General features: G+C 32.1%; 1 protein-coding gene across 1 annotated transcript; it reads right to left on the reverse strand.

Moving 5' to 3' along the window:
* Positions 1–18,359: 18,359 nt before the first annotated feature.
* LOC114933352 (uncharacterized) lies at positions 18,360–22,347 on the reverse strand. The gene is made up of 7 exons (XM_029305878.2): positions 22,317–22,347; positions 21,136–21,229; positions 20,454–20,729; positions 20,186–20,287; positions 19,361–19,462; positions 18,717–18,818; positions 18,360–18,637 (listed from the first exon to the last, which is right to left on the reverse strand). The coding sequence occupies exons 4-7, from the start codon at positions 20,228–20,230 to the stop codon at positions 18,575–18,577; spliced, it is 312 nt and encodes a 103-aa protein (XP_029161711.1). The 5' UTR covers positions 20,231–20,287; positions 20,454–20,729; positions 21,136–21,229; positions 22,317–22,347; the 3' UTR covers positions 18,360–18,574.
* Positions 22,348–22,988: the final 641 nt, after the last annotated feature.

The following is a 22,988-nucleotide window of genomic DNA, read 5'->3' on the forward strand; positions in this document are numbered from 1 at the left end:
CGTCATTTCTGCTAATTGAATACCGCCTGAAAGGGGGTGGGAGAGGGCAGGTTGCAAAAGTAATTCGTCTTTTCGTCAGCGGATCAAAGTTTGCGACATGTCGAAATGTATCAGGGTGTATGTATCTAAGGAAGAACAAGTTTTCAGGATTTCTCGCGAAAATTAAGACGGGTTTCTTATATAAATGTATACTCTTATATCTCGCCCTGAGGAGTTTAAAAATTAATTTTTTTTTCTCAAATTTCTGACAAATTAAAAAAAAATGAACCTTGGCTATTGAAAAGGATATTTATTTTTTTTGTGATTCTTTGTCGAAAATTAAGGCGGGTTTCTTATATAAATGTATACTCTTATATTTTTCCCTGAGGAATTTAAAATTTTTTTTCTCGAATTTCTGACAAATTAAAAAAAAATAAAACTTGCCTATTTTCCACTATTGAAAAGGATATACATATTTATTTATTTATTTATTTTTTTTTTGATGATTCTTTGTCGAAAATTAAGATGGGTTTCTTATATAAATATATACTCTTGTATCCCTCCCTGAGGAGTTTAAAAATTAATTTTTTTTCTCAAATTTCTGACAAATTAAAAAAAATGAACCTTGGCTATTGAAAAGGATATTTATTTTTTTTATGATTCTTTGTCGAAAATTAAGGCGGGTTTCTTATATAAATATATACTCTTATATTTCTCCCTGGGGAGTTTAAAATTTTTTTTCTCGAATTTCTGAACACAAATTAAAAAAAAATAAAACTTGCCTATTTTCCACTTATTGAAAAGAATATACATATTTATTTATTTATTTTTTTTATGATTCTTTGTCGAAAATTAAGATGGGTTTCTTATATAAATATATATTTTTGTATCCCTCCCTGAGGAGTTTAAAAATTAATTTTTTTTCCTCAAATTTCTGACAAATTAAAAAAAATGAACCTTGATGGCTTTTTTCCACTATTGAAAAGAATATTTATTTTCTTTTATCTTCCTGTATCGTTATAAGGGAATAAAATTAACAACCCCTATTTAATTTCTTATCAAAACTTAACTTAATTTTTATATAAGAAACTTCCCTTAATTTTCGACAAAAAATCACCTCCTAAAATTTTTCACACTTATTTCGGTACACCCTATATAATTTATTGTAATCTGACTTTTGGCTTAGATAACTCGATATACCTGTCGAACAAAGATATATGTTAAGCTATCTAAGCAAAGTTACTAATAATAATTAATATACAGGATGCATCTAAATACATGCAAGAAATCTTTGATGATTCTTTGTCGAAAATTAAGAGCGATTTCTTATATAAACATAAAACATATATACTCTTATATTTCTTCCCAAGGTAAAAATTAAGTTTTTATTTTTTGTTCTCAAATTTCAGATAAATTAAAAAATAAAACTTGACGAGAGATATTTTTCACTAACAAAAGAAATATTTATTAATATTTTTTTATCTTTCTGTATCGTTATAAGGGGATGAAACTAACAACCCCTATTTATTTTTTATTATCAGAACTTTTTAACAGACCGGAATATGATTATCTAAAAATTTGCGTTAGAAAGTTTAATTTCTTTAGAAACTTTTTTGTCCTTTATTTTTTTCGTAAAATCAATAGTTTTTAAGAAAAAAAAAAACTCAATTTTTACTTCTTTCTTTAGAAAAGTATAACTCCTCAGGGAGAGAATAATATAAGAATTTATGTTTATACATGTAAGAGAAACCCCTTTTAATTTTCAATAATAAAGAATCGTCCCCTAAAATTTTTCGCACCTGTATACCCTAAATGAGAGATCAACGAATTCTTTCGGCCAATAGCAATAATAATAAATTTATTACGAGCGAAATATATATCTTATCTATGTGTGCACGAAAACAGTAGCGATAACAGACATTCAAACAAAAAGAGAGCGAGAGAGACTGCTGCGAAAATATCCGATAGTAATCCGATATTAATCTCTGATGAATAGAAGAAGCTAAGTGGTTCCATTTAAAGTATTTCCGCCTCTGATTGCGCTGGAATGTCGACAATAAAATAACGATTCGAACGATATATCGAGGGCTCGAGAGTGTGTATATTCCAATTGCGCGTTGCGAGATATTCCGCACATAGGTATATCGATTCGCTCTTACGTTATTTTGTATTATTGCTCGCGTCGCGAAAATGGATGCCGCGCTATCGTGGAGATCCACTTAATTTATTTATCTTCGCAACGATACCCACACGCGCGCACCCGATGAACAATACGAGTTCGTTAAATGTGACCTGCGTTGCGCGTCCTAAAATGCCAGTAATGCCCAGACTTTTTCCCGTTAGATCGGATCTATTTCGCAGTTTCGAGATACGTAAACATATGTATTAATTAAAGAGGCTGTCAATTTTGCTCAGCTATATTTAGCTCTCAATAAACAAAAATGTCTTTTATATACTGGGTGTGCCAGACTTACTAAGATCGCCCCTGTTAATGGCAGTCCATTTTTCAGTTAATTTCAAGTCGAATTTTATTTTACAAAATTTTAGTTTTCTTACAAAGATCAAAATAATAGCCTCTCTCGAGTCGTCTCCAAATAGTCTTGGGAATCTCCCATTTAGTCCAGTAAAATTAGACTTTCACTTCATTAAAATTAGGATTAAGCTGAATTTTTGTAGAGACCTTTATTTCTAATAAAATCCTGAAAAATACCCTCAATTTCATCCAGAGCGTTTTTTTTAAACGAGAAGTAAAAAGGAGTAAATTTTGGTTTCTTGCCATTATAACGAAAACTATCAATTTTTGAGAAAAATAGTTATTATCAAAATTGTAGCTCGTAAAATTCTCTACAAAAAAGATCGTTATCCTTTTTTTCGTACAACTAATTGTTTTTGAGTAAAACGTGCTCCTTAAAAAATACATACTCCTTTCCACATCATCGTGTGGGTATTATTTTTTAATTCGCTCTATATCTTTGAAACGGTTAATTCTTCGAAAAAAAGTATAACAACCTATTTTCTAGGGAATTTTATGAGCTACAATTTTGATAATAACCATTTTTCTCGAAAAATTGATTGTTTCCGAGATAATGGCAAAAAACTAAACTTTTACTCCCCATAAAAAAACGCCCTGGATGAAATTAAGGGTACTTTTCAGAATTTCATTAAAACATCGAAATAAAGGTCTCCACAAAAATTCAGTGTGATCCTAATAAATTTTTATATACGTAAACATGTTAGTGTAAGATAAAATCATTGGTCGCGCGATCGTCATCGCGCAAAAGAAATTGAATCGAGATGCACATTCCAGATCATAAGAGGATAAGCTGATCCACATTTAAGTTGCAATCGTGACCAACGCCCGGCGTCGATATAACCGGTGGTCGATATACCAGGTGTTACGATCAATTTAAACGATATTTTATTCAGGCGGGCCGATCGCTAGTTTTCAATTTGCCGGCTCGTATATATTTCGCGAAGGCTACCCGTGGAAGGAAGGAAGGAAGGAAGGAAGGAAAGGAGGGCTTCCCACCCTGGAGATGCAATTTCTCGGGGTGGCCCGTCCGTCTGGACCCTCACTCTCTTTCTCTCTCTCCTTCCATCCTCACACGGGTCTTGATGAAAAAATAATAATCCTGGGGGAACGGTCAGTTATGGCGAATGAAATCATCCCGTTTGCCGTCCTAAGTTTGCGCTCCTTTTCTTTGACTTAATTTTTATATCCCTCCCATTTCTTTTTGCAACGCGCGCTTTATATAGCGTTTTTTGCGCAACACTTTCCTCGCTTCGAACGGCCGAGAGTATATATATATATATGGAAAAGTATATTCAGTTAAGTGAATTATTAAACCAGTTCGTTATATCATAAACGCGCTTCAGGTACGGGGAACATGCGTTTCTAATTTCCGTGATTACCTGCAATTTGATACCGCATCGTCCAGCAACTTGAAAATTGCATTGATGCTACGCTGATGAAACACTTAATCGAAATTCTCGACCGGCCTCGATACATCGGCTACTTGATTTTATTAAGATCGCTATATTTTCACGCAACAATATCGATATTAACGTTAAATCACACGCAACTAATTTCGTAGTAGTTTTTTTTTTTTTAATTTCAATATTTCATTCCCGTAGATTTCGATTTTTTTTTATATCACAATAATTGAATAAAAAAAAAAAAAAAAAAAAAAAAAGAGTACGTCTGTGACGAAAAAAATTTAGACATGACGAACAAAATTAAATTCATCTTTTTACAATGCTTTCACCGCGACTTCAGTCTTTCTCGTTATAATCGCGAACAAGAAGGTGCTCAAATCTAATTCGAATATGTGTTAGTACTTTTAATTACAAAATATTGTGTTAAAAATTATTCCTTTCGCGTGTGTAGCTTAAAATTTTTAATTGAAAAAAAAATATACTTCATTCAAAACAGATTATCTATAATTTAATGTGACTATATACATGCATATACACGTATATTTTAATACTAATTTTCAAAAGAGGCAAAATCCAACGATATAAAAATTCACGAAATCTATATTGATAATTTCGAGAAATAACTGATTAATAAATTGCAAATATTTTCGCAAAAAAAAAAAAAAAAAAAAAAAAAAAAAAACTTTATTAATTCCTATTTAACATTGCAAAACAATCGTCGCGGCAATTCCCAAAATTGGAAAAAACCATGGGATCGAAGGGGGCGTGAGACACGTTTCCTTGGATAGGTTGGGCACCGCTTGGGGGAGTATGTGTGTCGGGGGTGGTTATTTTAATTACTGTCCGGCGGCTTTAAATTAAAGAGCTGGGTTATTCCGGCGCGGACCAGCAGCAGCCCCTCTTCTCTTACCCTTCTGCTTCAGTAACCGGTAAGCACACACCCGTCCCTTCCACCCCCCTCCCTCCGTGCCACCCCCCTCCTTCCCTTCCACCCTCGTCCGCTCGCGCTTCGCAACCCTGTCTCTTCCTCTTTCGCTTCCCCTAAGCGACGTGGAGCGTGGACCGACATTACAGCCGCCATTCTTTACACCCGGCCAAGTGGCGAGGTTATGTTTGACGCTAACCGGGTAACCGCGCTAAATTGTCTAAACTGCGCCAGATTAAGCGAGCCTCCAACACTACCGTCTCCGACCTCTCCAGAAATTAACCAACCCTCGTCCTACTATGGCCAGCCAAGTCAAGAAGAATTCCGGGAATTGTTTCATTTAGCTGCGTCCCGGACGCGCTAGATCGGCTTTCGGAGACGCTACAGGCTGTAAATTTAACACTAACGAAAATCTTTAAATTATCATCTTTATACGAGTCAACAACAATCATTTATCTTTCATTGACTTTGCGCATATATTTAACAAAAAAAATTATATACAATTAATTTCTTCGAAAAAAAAGCAGCCAGTGTTGGTCACTTAATGTTACTATTTTTCATTACTTACTGGCGAGATCACAAGAAAATTCTGTATAAAAAAAAAAATTAATTTCTTATTTAACTATACGATGACATCTCGAAACGCTTTGCTTAAATTTTGATACCAAAGAGAAATAAAAAAAAAGTTTTTAAACAGACACGGACAGAGTAAAGCTGTACGAATCGAAAGATACGAAGGGAGGACAAAAGAGAGAGAGAGAGAGAGAGAGAGACGGAAAGTGTTGGTAATCCGTGTGTCGAAGCGCTCTCTCGAGCGGAGATAACGGGAACATACATAATGCAGTGTTTCTTCTACGGGTCTACGACCAATCGCTAGGCGTCTTAAATGAAAATGGGCCAATGGGTTCTCGCGCGAACGGCTTTTCCCTGCGAACCTTATTACAATACATTAGAATATCGTCCGACTTCCTCGCGCAGGCGACCCTGAGAAGAGACTCGCGGTAAATACCGAACTACGACGACTACAGATGTCCAATTTCAACTAAATCGATAATGCTTAGTCGCCGATAATTTCAAATAAAATCGTTTACTTCTTTTTCTTTTTTTTTTCTAAAGAATAAATTAAGAAATGACAAAAAAACAAAATTTTCGAGATGCATTCCCATTTTATCATTTTGCAATATGTGTGTAATATTTAGGATGTATACTCAAATCTTTGGGGAAAAAAAAATTATTTGGACAACAAAGTGCGATATATCACTATATAACTAAACTATAAAAATTCTTAATTTTTTAGAGATGATTACATGTAATTCCTTTAATCTATATGTTTTCAATCTGTGAAAAATGTTATAAGATATAGAAATAAAATATTACTACTAATACAAAAAATAATACAATACATTTTTCAGACAGAATGTGCACGTGCTTTTTTTTTTATCTACGTGCTTTCTGTCTTCAATCAAATATTACAAAATAATGATACAAATAAAACACAATTCTATTAAAAATTAATAAAGTATATTTTCTAATCAGAATTTCTCTAATATTTACGTGTTGTCAGTGTGTGAAACGTTAGAAAAGTTCAAAGATACAGAAAAAAATGTTACTACTAAAACAAGAAATAATCTATTTTTCAGACAGGACTTGCACGTGCTCTTTATTTTATCTACGTGCTTCCTGTCTTCAATCTAACACTACAAAATAAACATACATATAGAACACAATTCTATTAAAAATTAATAAAGTATAGTTTCTAATTACATTTTCTCTAATCTCTACGAGTTTTCAGTCTGTGTCTTTTGTGTAACGTCAAAAAAGTTATAAGATACAGAAAAAATATTACTACTCACACAAAAAATAATCTATTTTTCAGACAGGACTTGCACGTGCTCTATATTTGATCTACGTGCTTTCTGTCTTCAATCAAATATTACAAAATAATGATACAAATAAAACACAATTCTATTAAAAATTAATAAAGTATATTTTCTAATCAGAATTTCTCTAATATCTACGTGTTTTCAGTGTGTGAAACGTCAAAAAATTTCAAAGATATAGAAAAAAATGTTACTACTAAAACAAGAAATAATATATTTTTCAGACAGGACTTGCACGTGCTTTTTATTTTATCTACGTGCTTTCTGTCTTCAATCAAACACTACAAAATAATCATACATATAGAACACAATTCTACTAAAAATTAATAAAAATATACTTTCTAATTAAAATTTCTCTAATTTCTACGAGTTTTTAGTTTGCCTTTTGTAAAACGTCAAAAAAGTTATAAGATACAAAAAAAATATTACTACTAAAACAAGAAATAATCTATTTTTCAGACAGGACTTGCACGTGCTCTTTTTTTTATCTACGTGCTTTCTGTCTTCAATCAAATATTACAAAATAATGATACAAATAAAACACAATTCTATTAAATATTAATAAAGTATATTTTCTACTCAGAATTTCTCTAATATTTACGTGTTGTCAGTATATGAAACGTTAGAAAAGTTCAAAGATACAGAAAAAAAATATTACTACTAAAACAAGAAATAATCTATTTTTCAGACAGGACTTGCACGTGCTCTTTATTTTATCTACGTGCTTCCTGTCTTCAATCTAACACTACAAAATAAACATACATATAGAACACAATTCTACTAAAAATTAATAAAGTATAGTTTCTAATTAGAATTTCTCTAATCTCTACGAGTTTTCAGTCTGTGTCTTTTGTGAAACGTCAAAAAAGTTATAAGATACAGAAAAAATATTACTACTTACACAAAAAATAATCTATTTTTCAGACAGGACTTGCACGTGCTCTATATTTGATCTACGTGCTTCCTGTCTTCAAGCTAACACTACAAAATAAACATACATATAGAACACAATTCTACTAAAAATTAATAAAGTATAATTTCTAATTAGAATTTCTCTACTCTCTACGAGTTTTCAGTCTGTGTCTTTTGTAAAACGTCAAAAAAAATATAAAATATACAAAAAATATTACTACTAGCACAAGAAATAATAGAATATATTTTTCAGACAGAATGTGCACGTGCTTTTTATTTTATCTACGTGCTTTCTGTCTTCAATCAAATACTAGAAAATCATACAAATAAAACACAATTCTATTAAAAATTAATAAAGTATATTTTCTAATCAGAATTTCTCTAATATCTACGTGTTTTCAGTGTGTGAAACGTTAGAAAAGTTCAAAGATACAGAAAAAAATGTTACCACTAAAACAAGAAATAATATATTTTTCAGACAGGACTTGCACGTGCTCTTAATTTTATCTACGTGCTTCCTGTCTTCAAGCTAACACTACAAAATAAACATACATATAGAACACAATTCTACTAAAAATTAATAAAGTATAATTTCTAATTAGAATTTCTCTACTCTCTACGAGTTTTCAGTCTGTGTCTTTTGTAAAACGTCAAAAAAAATATAAAATATACAAAAAATATTACTACTAGCACAAGAAATAATAGAATATATTTTTCAGACAGAATGTGCACGTGCTTTTTATTTTATCTACGTGCTTTCTGTCTTCAATCAAATACTAGAAAATCATACAAATAAAACACAATTCTATTAAAAATTAATAAAGTATATTTTCTAATCAGAATTTTTCTAATATCTACGTGTTTTCAGTGTGTGCAACGTTAGAAAAGTTCAAAGATACAGAAAAAAATGTTACTACTAAAACAAGAAATAATCTATTTTTCAGACAGGACTTGCACGTGCTCTTTTTTTTATCTACGTGCTTTCTGTCTTGAATCAAATATTACAAAATAATGATACAAATAAAACACAATTCTATTAAATATTAATAAAGTATATTTTCTACTCAGAATTTCTCTGATATTTACGTGTTGTCAGTATATGAAACGTTAGAAAAGTTCAAAGATACAGTAAAAAAATGTTACTACTAAAACAAGAAATAATCTATTTTTCAGACAGGACTTGCACGTGCTCTTAATTTTATCTACGTGCTTCCTGTCTTCAATCTAACGCTACAAAATAAACATACATATAGAACACAATTCTACTAAGAATTAATAAAGTATAGTTTCTAATTAGAATTTCTCTAATCTCTACGAATTTTCAGTCTGTGTCTTTTGTAAAACGTCAAAAAAAATATAAAATATACAAAAAATATTACTACTAGCACAAGAAATAATAGAATATATTTTTCAGACAGAATGTGCACGTGCTTTTTATTTTATCTACGTGCTTTCTGTCTTCAATCAAATACTACAAAATCATACAAATAAAACACAATTCTATTAAAAATTAATAAAGTATATTTTCTAATCAGAATTTTTCTAATATCTACGTGTTTTCAGTGTGTGCAACGTTAGAAAAGTTCAAAGATACAGAAAAAAATGTTACTACTAAAACAAGAGATAATATATTTTTCAGACAGGACTTGCACGTGCTTTTTATTTTATCTACGTGCTTCCTGTCTTCAATCTAACACTACAAAATAAACATACATATAGAAACACAATTCTACTACAAATTAATAGAGTATAGTTTCTAATTAGAATTTCTCTAATCTCTACCAGTTTTCAGTCTGTCTTTTGTGAAACGTCAAAAAAGTTATAAGATACAAAAAAAAAATATTACTACTAAAACAAGAAATAATCTATTTTTCAGACAGGACTTGCACGTGCTCTTTATTTTATCTACGTGCTTCCTGTCTTCAATCTAACACTACAAAATAAACATACATATAGAACACAATTCTATACTAAAAATTTTTTTTAATAAAATATACTTTCTAATTAAAATTTCTCTAATTTCTACGAGTTTTTAGTCTGTCTTTTGTGAAACGTCAGAAAAGTTGTAAAATACAGAAAAAAATATTACTACTTACGCAAAAAATAATCTATTTTTCAGACAGAACTTGCACGTGCTCTTTATTTTATCTACGTGCTTCCTGTCTTCAATCTAACACTACAAAATAAACATACATATAGAAACTCAATTCTACTACAAATTAATAGAGAGTATAGTTTCTAATTAGAATTTCTCTAATCTCTACGTGTTTTCAGTCTGTCTGTTGTGAAACGTCAAAGAAGTTATAAGATACAGAAAAAAATATTACTACTAAAACAAGAAATAATTTAATATATTTTTCAGACAGGACTTGCACTTGCCTTTAATTATATATAAGTGCTTCCTGCCTTTCATAAAGCACTACAAAAATAATCATACTTGTAGAACAAATTTACTAAAACATAATTCTACTCTAAAAATCAATAAAGTATAATTTTTTATCAGAACTTCTTAAGCATAGAACTCTTACATGACTGTCAAAAATAATACTTAAAACAGCCGAAAATCATTAGTACGGTACATTTTCACTAAATGTCACACTAAGCTATTTTTTCCGGTAGTATACACCCTGAATATATACAAAATAGTTTGCTTCTTGTATAAAGAATAAATTAAAAAAATGAAAAATTTCAAAATGCATCCCAGTATATCACTTATCATGTTAAAATATATATAGATCAATATTCTCAGCTAATCACATTTCTATTAAAATGTATGTCTAAAGGCATTTTGTCGCAGGCGCGAAAAATCTATTTAGTCAGAAAAAAAAAAAAAAAAAGAATTTCCGCGGCTCTCGAATGTGTCGCGTCGCGACCGGACTCGAGAAGTCGGCATTCGATGTTTAATACATAGGATAGAAGCCGATATTGCAACACACGAAGAAGGGAAAGAGAGTATCTCGCTGACAGGGTGCGAAGTCGCGGCGGCGGCCTCCTAGTGGGACGCGGCACTCAACCAGGGAAGTGTTGTCGGGCTTTTCAGGAGCTTTCAAGTGCTTTCGCAGTTGCCTCGAGTGCTATAAGAGGCTTTTAGAAACGGAGGAGGAAACGGGCTTTTTAATAGGGCCAAGAAGAAACCCTCCCTCCCTCTCCCTCCGCGCTTTCGTCTTGAAGGCCATCTACTTTTTTCTCTCCAATCTTGTCTCGCGACCTGCCTCTCGCGCGTTTTCCCACCCCTAGATATCCTCCGATGACAACGATCTTGGAAATTAATCCTTTGAGAGAAAGTCATTTGAAATTAAATTTTAATTTTACTCGCGAGAGAATAATTTATTACATTTATTGGGAAAAGATGAGCGAAGAGAAATCTCTCGATTTGATAATTTCAATGAACATTATTTTTATGTACGATACGCGGAGAAGAGGAAATAAAGCGATGGGTCTCTCGCGTCCCGAGAATCTCGGTGTACCATAAGAATAAGACCAATAAGGAAAAGGGACAAAGAAAGAGGGAATGAGAAGAAGAAGAGATTCAGGATATAAACACGTACACGAACACCAATTTAATTCCTCCTCGGCGATTCTCTGCTCAGCTCGCTATCCAATTACACATAAAGCACTAATCACGCAATTAATCTCAATCTATTTAATAACACCTTCATTACCAGGCACTATAAGTACCGGCCCAGGAAGAGAATCTCTCTCTTTCCCTCGCCAATTTCTCTCGCTCCGCGATCATTCGGCTGTCTCTCTCTTTCTCTCGCCGTTCTTTCGATCCTTCTCGCAAATCGTCGACACGCCCCTGCTATTCGCATTCCTGCAGAATGCGAATCGCTCGCGTGAATGCGCGCCGCGAGTGCACCGCGGATTACACGATTCGAGTTAATTGAAACGACTAAGGACGCCGTCGATTGGATCAATCGCGAATTCAAAGACATATTTTATATATTTTTTTATTTATTTTTATATATTACGTAATATTATATAATTATCTAACATATTATAATACTATGTAGTATATAATTATTTAATATATTATACTTATATAAAAATATATGAATACACGGAGAGAATTTTCTTTTAGAATTTATATATACCCTGAAAATCATGGTAATCGTGCGACAATATGGTATTGAAATTATATTTTTTATTGTGGTAAATATTAATCAGAGAAACTCTTATAAGATTTTCACAATTAATTGTTGATCGCCAGTGATAAAATTTTAACAAATAATAAGATGCAATTTAAGTCGACCAAAAATTGGCTATTCATTTATTGAAAATAAGTACACACTACGTTTCGACCCACATTGTGGTCCTTTTCAAGTGTTGTTCTTATTCAGCAATTACATTAATTAAAAATAGAAACATAAAAGTTACTGTGACGGTAGCTAACAGATTGTCGATATGACAGGACAACTTTCATATTTCTATTTTTAATTAATGTAATTGCTGAATAAGAACAACACTTGAAAAGGACCACAATGTGGGTCGAAACGTAGTATGTACTTATTTTCAATAAATAAATAACCAGTTTTTGGTCGAATTAAATTGCATCTTATTATTTCTTATAAGATTCTTCCATTACCATATTGTCGCACGATTACCATGATTTTCACCAGGGTAAATTTTCAGAGAAAATTCTCTCCGTGTATAATATATAATTATTGAATATAATATTATATATAAAAATATACGAATATATGATATAATATATAATTATTTAATATAGCATTATATATAAAAATATATGAATATAATTTAATATATAATTACATGTCTAAAAATACATGATATAGTAATATATACGTATAAAATAGAGACTTGCTGGCGACACGATCGAGATTCGATTCTGAAAAAGTATAGCAAATTCAAAGATATATTTTATATATTTTTTTATTTATTTTTATATATTACGTAATATATTACGTAATATTATATAATTATCTAACATATTATAATACTATATAGTATATAATTATTTAATATATTATATATAAAAATATATAAATACACGGAGAGAATTTTCTTTTAGAATTTATATATACCCTGAAAATCATGGTAATCGTGCGACAATATGGTATTGAAATTATATTTTTCATTGTGGTAAATATTAATCAGAGAAACTCTTATAAGATTCTTCCATTATGCCGCACGATTACCATGATTTTCACCAAGGTAAATTTTCAGAGAAAATTCACTCCGTGTATAATATATAATTATTTAATATAATATTATATATAAAAATATACGAATATGATATAATATATAATTATATAATATAGTAATATATATAAATATATATGAATATAATTTAATATATAATCATATGTCTAAAAATACACGATATAATATATACGTATAAAATAGAGACTTGCTGGCGACACGATCGAGATTCGATTCTGGAAAAGTATAAAATAAATGGCAATCCACGATTTGGAACAAAAAGGGTCGGCTTTCCCCTTTCTTCCCTAAATTCGGTATTGTCCGCACGTATACGCCGCGGCTGCTGTGTATCCTCTGTACGTAACGACGGAAATTCTCTTTTAATTTTTCCCGAAATTCGCATAAAGTTGTTCGGCCAAGCAGAGTATTATGCCGAAGGCATATAGAGATCCCACGCACGCACGTCCGGCGGCAACATTTCAAACTCGCATTTGCCCGGCTTGAGCCCTAACTTTATCCCGGGGATTTTCGAAGCCTCGCGATGCGACAGCGTGTACTGGTAAAACGACATTCCGATGGCCACCACCATTCCACCCGGAAAGGAAAACTTTTGCGTTGGATCGACTTCCGCGTCGCGTGCCGCTCTCTTCCTTCGAACATTTGTATCCCGGCGTATAGGTGCGCTTTGCAGACAGAGACAAAGTCTATAAAAAGAAAAGAATTTATATAGTCGAAAAAAATGATGGCACGGAGAAAAGTACAGTTCCAGACTTTTAAAGCAATTTTTTTATTTTTTTAGTTAAAAGCGTTGAAATTTTTCTACGAATAAAAATCTGCGATTTTTTGTCGATCGAAATTTTCGAGCGGAAGTACGACGTAATTTATGATATATACGAGATCGCCGAGGAATTAATTTCTTTTTCAATAACAGTTTCGTGCCTCGCTGCGCACCGACGGTTTGGAACCATCAACGAGACTCCCAGGCTGCATTCTTTGCGGCTTGCGATCATCCGCCGGAAGTGGCCGAGAGTAGATGGACGCGTTAACGGGAGAAAGAAAGGGACAAAGGAGATTTGCCTGAGTCTGACCAAAGTTTAATATATTAGACAGGTGCAGATATATATCGTGCACGTATATAATACACATGTGGGAAAAATAGAAATATAAATTTTGTATTAAAAAAATATACAGGTTGTATAATATCTGAATAAGTGCAACAAATTTTAGATAATTCTTCGTCGAAAATTAAGAGTTTCTTATATAAACGTATATTTTTATATCTCTCCCTGAGGAGTTACACTTTTCTAAAGAGGGAGGTAAAAATAAATATTTTTTCTCAAATTTCAGACAAATTGAAAAAATTAAACGGAAAATATTCACAAAGTTTCATTTTTTAATTTGTCTGAAATTTGAGGGAAAAAATAAAAACTTAATTTTGACGTCTCTCTTTAGAAAAGTGTAAATTCCTCAGGGGTATTAATTAATTTTTGTCAAAGAATCATCTCCTAAAATTTTTTGCACTTATTTAAATGCATCCGGCATATACATAATGCAAGAGAAGGAAAGATGTAATTGAACGCGATATAGAAAAAGTTAAAAAAAAAAAAAGAAATTACTAAACCATCTTTTTCCTCCTTATTATTCGTGTCTTTTCTACCATTTAATACCCGACGTATTATTTTGTTCTCGTGTTTCTATTTTATCAATGATTTTAATCCAATAATTTTACGTAGGATTTTGATATCCTAGTTTGATCCAACTTTAATGTACATCGAGATAGAAAGAAAAAGAGAGAGAGAGAGAGAAATTGTATAGAATTGATGATACAAACACTAAGATTAATTATGTTATTATGTGTCTATGTGCTATTACGTAGCTTCCAAATGATATAATAACAACCGTCCCTTCCCATCAACATTCCCGAGAGATACTTAAAACAACTATAATTCAAACCGAGGTTACATGAGACTAGCTCGAATATAATTTGAACATAGAATTATCAATAGAAATTGTATGAATATCCGTTATAATCATTGCACCGCGACATCTCAATTTTCTTCCCATTTCGCGCAGCTTAATAATAATTAAAATCAAATAGAATATTAAATACGACAAAACCCTAAAAAAAAAAAAAAAAATATAGAAGTAAAAGAAATAGAATATTAAACACGACAAAACACTAAAAAAATAATTAAACAAAAACCGATAAAAAAAAAAAATAATAAAATAAGAGAAAAAAGCGAAATTACATTCGCGAGGGAAGAAAGTTACGTGAGAAAAAGGGGGGCAAATAGTCGTGTGCAGGAAAGGGAGGGAAAAAGGAGAGGATCGCAGAGGTGGAATGAGGCAACATATCAGAACGACTATCTATCGCTGCCTTTTACGCTAATTGATAAATCGTGTTACGTTAATGAATGGGGCTGGCACAGCGGTCCTACGGTTGTAGGGGAAATGGGAAGGGAGGGAGGGAGGGAGAGGAAAAAAGGGGGGAAGGAGAGAGAGAGAGGATTCGATATGGAGTCGCGGAGTAAGAATCGCGTAAGGATGTGATTATACACGATATGCGCCGAAATTTTTCGGCGAGTCGAGGTGGTTTCTCGTTCGACTATTTATTCCGAAATAATCGATACGACATCGCGCGGTGACATCGATAATACGCGGGATACCAGTCGCGTTAATGCAATTTGGAGATTTGCATTTGCGACACGCGTCGCAGAACGCGATTATCGCTCGAAAAACGATAATTTCGATAAACGTCAAACGTATCAAAATCTCATCTCGCACATTCGGCGGCGAGAAATCGTGCGAGATAAAAATATCAGCCAGCAAATTGGTCGAGAGAGAGAGAGAGAGAGAGAGTCGAGATGATTTATTAATTCGATTAAAGCTCTTATAAGAGAAGCGTATCGTACATATTTGATCTTGATCGCACGGATGCATTATTTTTATATACTGCATCATATCACGCGAGGCTCTTTGATTGTTCACGAGCTGCGGATTACATCGTCTATTACAGATTTATACCAACTAAATGCTTTTCTCACCGGTACGTCATATGTCATTCGCAGATCAGCTGATCGGTTAAGAGAGGCGCGAATGCGACCGTAAAATCGAGAGAAATCTTTTGCTCGCAGTTTAAACGCCGCGATGGCGGCCATCGAGTAATAAAGCAATACATTAGCCTAATTGACGTCCAATAAGCCGAAAGATAATAATCCTACTTAATGGTGGCGCGCATACATCGAAAATCGCGCCAATCATTAAACCTCGCGGCAATTATTTCCCGTTATCACGATCGTTATTGTAACGTAGAGAGACGCGTTATTTCGATTCCGGTGGACCTTTATAATTTTTGTATCATCGGACGAAATTAAACTGACATTACAGAATTAAAGTATCCTATACCGCTTTTATCAGTTAGATTTCGATTATTATTCAGATAGCATGAAGCACGGAGTGTATTATTCAGAGCAGAGCAATCTGCTAAGCATTTTGCTTAGAGTATGATTAAATATTTCAGACAGTGTAATTATTGAATGCTGCTTCAGTATTTACGATAACGTAATATGAATATTTAAGAGATAGCCCATTTTGCCCATAGTTTAATAAAAAAGGTGCCATATATTATTGCGGTATCAAACAAAATTATAAATTATGATAATTAAGAATTAAAGTGTTCTATCGTGCGTGTGCTGCGAATATATAAATAATTTTATACATAATATACGTATATTAGACACTAAAAAGAAAAAGTTTGTTAACTTGATTAAACTTTTAAACTAAATATTGTATTATTTTGATGATTGATAATAGAAAAATATAACAAAATGTATATTTGACTTATAAATAGTAATTTAGTTGAAAGGTTGAAAGTCAAGTTAACACTTTTTTTTCAGTGTACATAATATTATTCAGAATGATCAAGAATAAGTGTTCCATCGCGCGTGTGCTCATATATATATATAACATAAATAATTTAATACATAATACATATGTTATAATAATCAGAACGGAGACATCTCCTAAGCATTTTGTTTAGAAAACAACTGAATATTTCAGACAGTGCAATTATTGAATATTGCTCTTCAATACTCACGTAATATACCTGTTTAAAAGATAACTCATGTGTTCGCATCAAGAAAATTAAATTATGATGCTCAAGAATAAGTGTTCTATCGCACGTGTGCTGCGATATATTATATATCATATAAATAATTTAATACATAATATACATTATATATATTATTCAGAACAGAGTAATCTGTCAAGCATTTTGCTTAAAATATCATTGAATATTTCAGACAATGCAATTAATCAAAGTCACTTCGATATTTGCGATAACGTAATTATTTAAGAGATAACTTATTTTGCCCGTTAAAAAGAAAGTATCATAGATTATATATAATATATATATATATATATATATATATATATATATATTCGTATAATGAATTAAATTATGATAAAAACATAAGAACGAAAGTATCCTATAGTACGTATGTTCATATATATATTATACTCCATAATATAAATATATATTATTAATAATATAGATATAATATAGTAATACATTATATATTATTATAATATATTATTCTATATTATTTAATAATAATATATATTATTTAATACATGTTTTATTAATAAAATATTTATATATAATTATTATTATTTATGTATCATATATTATGTTATATATAATGTATATTATATATTATTCAAAAACGGTGTATGTGAAGCGTCTCATTTCTATTACTTATTTTTATTATTTTCTATTTTCTATCATTTTCTCTATTTCTATTATTTTTATTCTACACTGTGAAAACAAATTTGTTAATTCGACTAAATCGTTCAACTCAAAATATTATTTTGTAAATTATAATCTACTATTATTAAATAAATATATTAGATATTATAAGTATATTATAAATAATCTATTTTTTTATTTTCTATTTTCTATTTCTATTCTATTATTCTTGTTCTACACTAAAAAAATTTGCTAATTTTACTAAATCGTTCAACTCAATATTATTTTGTTAATTGTAATCTATTATTAATAAATAAATATATATTATATATTATAATTATATTATATATTAAATATATTATAAAAATAATCTATTATTTTCTCTTTCTATTATTTTCTATTTTCCATTTTTATTATTCTTATACTACACTGAAAAAAATTTTGTTAATTTGACTAAATTGTTCAACTAAATATTATTTTGTTAATTGAACAGATATGTTTAATTAACAAAATAGTAATTTAGTTGAACAGTTTAGTCAAGTTAATATATTTTTCGGTGTATATTTCTTCAACTATCAAGAACTCTAATACTATTAAAACTAAAGTCAGAACTTTTACTTATTTATGAAATGAGACATCAGCCGCCAGCTTCACACCGCTACTGGAATGTTATAGAATAAACAAACGTTTCTCACTCACTGATACGTGTCATAGAGTTGTAGATTAATCTGAAAACAAAATATTTAAATTATACATGTATATATGCGTGTATGTATATATATAATGTATGTTATAAATTTATTTTGTATACCTTATAGTTGTCTCGCTGTTGCCCGATGCCTCCCAAGGCCTCCTCCTCCTCTCTTTGGTCTTTCGTAGCACTCACGATCCTCGCGGAAACAGGAATAATTATGATTGCCTGACATTTTTTATACGGCACTCCCGACGCACGAGACTATACGGCACTCCCGACGCGACGCGTGAATTGCACGCGTATTTCCCGTTACATTATACATAAGAACGATACGAAAATTAATCAAACGAAGCACATGATTCGGCACTCGCGGTCAGACTTGCACAGCTTATTAGTAATACCTATAATGACAAATACATATATTAGATCGTCGATTCATTTTCCCAAATAGTCAAGATATTACAATTTTTTTTGACATACCGAGAACACCCCAAAGATTCGGAGATTTCTGAATTGATGATCCATCGCCATAAAGATGACTCCAGGTTCCACGGAATATAATCCAGGTGCACCAGCTTTCTCCTGCGGACAGTTCGCAAATACAATATTAATTGTTAAAATGCAATCTTATTATTTTTTGCATTATAATATACATGATATAAATAACAGATATAATAATATATATTCAATAAATATATATTTACTAATATTTTATTTAATTATTTTATATTATTTTAATTTTATTATTATTTTATATATTTTATATCATTTATATAATAATTTTAATTATAAATTATTAATTATTAGAATAATTATTCTAAGCAAAATATGTTTGATAAATTGCTCATTTCTAAATAAATAAAAAATGATATATAAATATATTAATAAATTAGTAATAATAAAATACTTAAACTATTTTTCATTATTTATTATTAATATATTATTAATTTATATATATATATTTTTTTATTCAGAAACCATTTAGCAAGCATTTTGCTTAAAATCGTAGTTTTACACTCCATAACAGGATAGTCGTAAAAAGATTTCCTATCTGTAATAATCAGCTGTTCAATCGTCGACTCATTTTCCCAAATAGTCAAGGTATTACATTTTTTTTGACATACCAAGAACACAATAAAGATTCGTAGACTTCTGAATCGATGGTCCATCGTCGTGAAGATGACTCCAGGTTCCAGGGGATATAATCCAGATGCACCAGCTTTCTCCTGGACAGTTCGCAAATACAATATTAATTATTAAAATGCAATCTTATTTTTTTGCAATCATGTGCTTCGTTTGATTAATTTTCGTATCGTTCTTATGTATAATGTAACGGGAAATACGCGTGCAATTCACGCGTCGCGTCGGGAGTGCCGTATAGTCTCGTGCGTCGGGAGTGCCGTATAAAAAATGTCAGGCAATCATAATTATTCCTGTTTCCGCGAGGATCGTGAGTGCTACGAAAGACCAAAGAGAGGAGGAGGAGGCCTTGGGAGGCATCGGGCAACAGCGAGACAACTATAAGGTATACAAAATAAATTTATAACATACATAATATAAATAACAGATATAATATATATTCAATAAATATAAGATCTGTTCGTTTTGGCTACACTGGTCACACTAGTTCAGAGGTTGTCTTTTTTGCTCGACATTGGAAAAAAAAAGATAACCTCTGAATTAGTGTAGCCAGTGTAGCCAGTGTAGCCAAAACGAACACACCTAATATATATTTATTAATATTTCATTTATTTATTTTATATTAATTTAATTTTATTATTATTTTATATATTTTATACTATTTATGTAATAATTTTAATTATAATTATTATTAATTATTAGAATAATTATTCTAAGCAAAATATGCTTGATAAATTTCATAATCAGCTGTTCGATCGTCGACTCATTTTCCCAAATAGTCAAAATATTAATTTTTTTTTTTGACATACCAAGAACACAATAAAGATTCGGAGACTTCTAAATCGATGGTCCATCGTCGTGAAGATGACTCCAGGTTCCAGAAGATATAATCCAGATGCACCAGCTTTCTCCTACGGACAGTTCGCAAATATAATATTAATTATTCACAAATACAATATTACAATATTAATTATTAAAATGCAATTAAATTATTTATATAGAAATATTCCAAAAAGTGTAATATTACTTCAATATTTGAGATTTCGTAATATATTTATGAGATAACCTATACTTTACCTGTTGAGAATAAAAAAGTGCCGCAGATTATCGCATTTTCCGGATCAAGTATGTGAAGGGTAGAGAACGATCGTGCTCTGCGGACACGCCGAATATCCATTCGTCAACCAGTGCGTACCATCGCACGTCTCGTACGCAGCAGGGGAGAGTTAACGCACAGCAAGGGCGCTGCCCTCTGAACTTGGAAGGATTCTTCAATTCGTGCGAGTAGTAAATCGTCCCGATTTCCACGATTTCTCGATGATCCGTTCGTTATTCGTCGCTTTTTTCTCCCATCTGAAAAAAAAAACAAAGATCAATTCGCGATCAAGTGGAACAGAGATCCTCTGCTCGACGAAAGAGAGGTAGCCGATATCTCTTTATCGCGATCGAACGTCCACCAGGATCCCCGGCTTTTCCTCGTGAATTACGCGTTTTTTTTTCCTCCTTTCGATCGCGCGGGGGATCAGATTGCAAGAGACTTAGTCGCCGAAAATCGCTCGGGGTAACTTGTGTTCCCCAAACTTCGAATTTGGGGTTAGTACGTCCTTAAACTCTGCCAAAGGGTCGCCGCTTTATCGCGACTTTATCGTGGTTTTACACTCCATGACAGGATAGTCGTAGAGAAACTTGCTATCTGTCATAATCAGCTGTTCGATCGAAGACTCATTTTTCCGAATAGTCGAGTTTTTTTTTTACATACCGAAAACACGATAAAAATTCGGAAGATCTTTGGATCGATGGTCCATCGGCGAAGATGACCCCAGGATATAATCCAGATGCGCCATCCTTCTCTCCTACGAACAGTTCACAAATATAAAATATTGATTATTATAACCGATTACGATTAAATACGATTAAAAATTATCCGCACTTCAACAAACATTTGCAGGAGGAATTAATCGTCGAAACGAGAAACAGATCTACGTCGCGTTAATCGATCGCCCGTATATGTGCATCACTTCATGGCGATACTCCTGGCCCTTCGCGATCACCGACGAACTCCGAAGAAATGACAGCTTCGTTTTGACAGCTCGCTCTCCCGCGACGCGTTCTTACGTCACCCGCGCGCAATTAACGCAATATGCCTCAATTATTACTTTACCCGATCCGATTTCTTTATTTTCCCGCACGAAGAATCCTCTCAAAGGTTCATCCACCGTCGTAGACCGTTGACTTGTCGATTCAGGTCTGCCAACCTTGTTTTCGTACTCGCCACGCGCCGCGGTACAACCTAGCGTTACGAAAAAAAAATGTGAAGTTGGCAACAAGGGACGAAGGCGCCAACCGACCTTCTCTCAGCCAATCAGGAGCGAGAAGAAATCCTTCGTCTTCGCGTCCTTCTGACGCTCCGAAAAAATGGCTACAGGCCATTTTTTCGCCATTTGCAAAATTATCAAAATGCTATTACGACGATCGCGATTTACTCGCGATGCTCGATTATTTACTCCGCGAGCGCCGACTGTCATTCGAATGCTTTCAGCAGGTAGAAACGTCGCTTACCTCTCGGAGACGATGATCCTCGCTCTCTCATCACACTCGCGATATTTTATTCTCGAAATATATATACTGTATATAGGGCGGATTTATTGTCGCGATCGCGAATACGACGAGATATCACGATCGATCGCGCGAATCAGGATAATCAGGATCCTGGGATGATCGTCCTTCGGTCGCCTCGACATCCTCGACGCGAATATTCGACCCGGAACGAGAGCGCGATGACCTTGTGGAGCAATGGCGTCGAAGGACAAAAATAGCGAAAGAAGACGATGCTTCTCAAGTCGCGTCAAGTTGCGTCAAGTCGCGTCAAGTCCTGCAGTTTCGCGCCTGGTCTCCTTCGTCCCCGATTTCGAGCCGTTTCGTCGTGATATTTATACTTACCTCGGGCACGCGACGCTGCTTCGGGTACAAAGGGCCTCGGAGACAGTGAAAGTAACGCTGCGTCCTCTTCTCGGTTCAAACTCAACCGTTAGTTAACTTGCAGCAGGATGACCACTAAAATTTATCGTTAGATGGAGCACCATTAGATTTTTTTGCGTTGGTCGTCTGCAAATGATTGTAAGTGCAGCTTAAGACCGCGGATTTCAAATCGCGTTTTTAACAATTAGTTTTTGTTATTTTATTATTATTATTTTATTATTATTATTTTATTATTATTATTTTATTATTATTATTTTATTATTATTATTTTATTATTATTATTTTATTATTATTATTTTATTATTATTATTTTATTATTATTATTTTATTATTATTATTTTATTATTGTTATTTTATTATTGTTATTTTATTATTATTATTTTATTATTATTATTATTTTATTATTATTATTCTTTCTTTAGAAAAGGCATTTTAACTGAATAAATTTAATTTTAATCCAAATATTAAAGCCTCTTTTCCGCGATGCTGGTTGGTTACAGTTTTGTAGTTTGCGATTAAATTTAATATTATTTTAATTCGCTGAGTTCTTATTATGCACATAATTTTATGTTATGGTATGTATTTATAGTCCGATCTTTTATATTTAAGATCGTCTTAAGTCTGATCAAAAGT

This window comes from Nylanderia fulva, unplaced genomic scaffold (assembly GCF_048542155.1).
Source record: "Nylanderia fulva isolate GAGA-0341 unplaced genomic scaffold, ASM4854215v1 Scaffold37, whole genome shotgun sequence".
NCBI classification, from domain to species: Eukaryota; Metazoa; Arthropoda; class Insecta; order Hymenoptera; family Formicidae; genus Nylanderia; species Nylanderia fulva.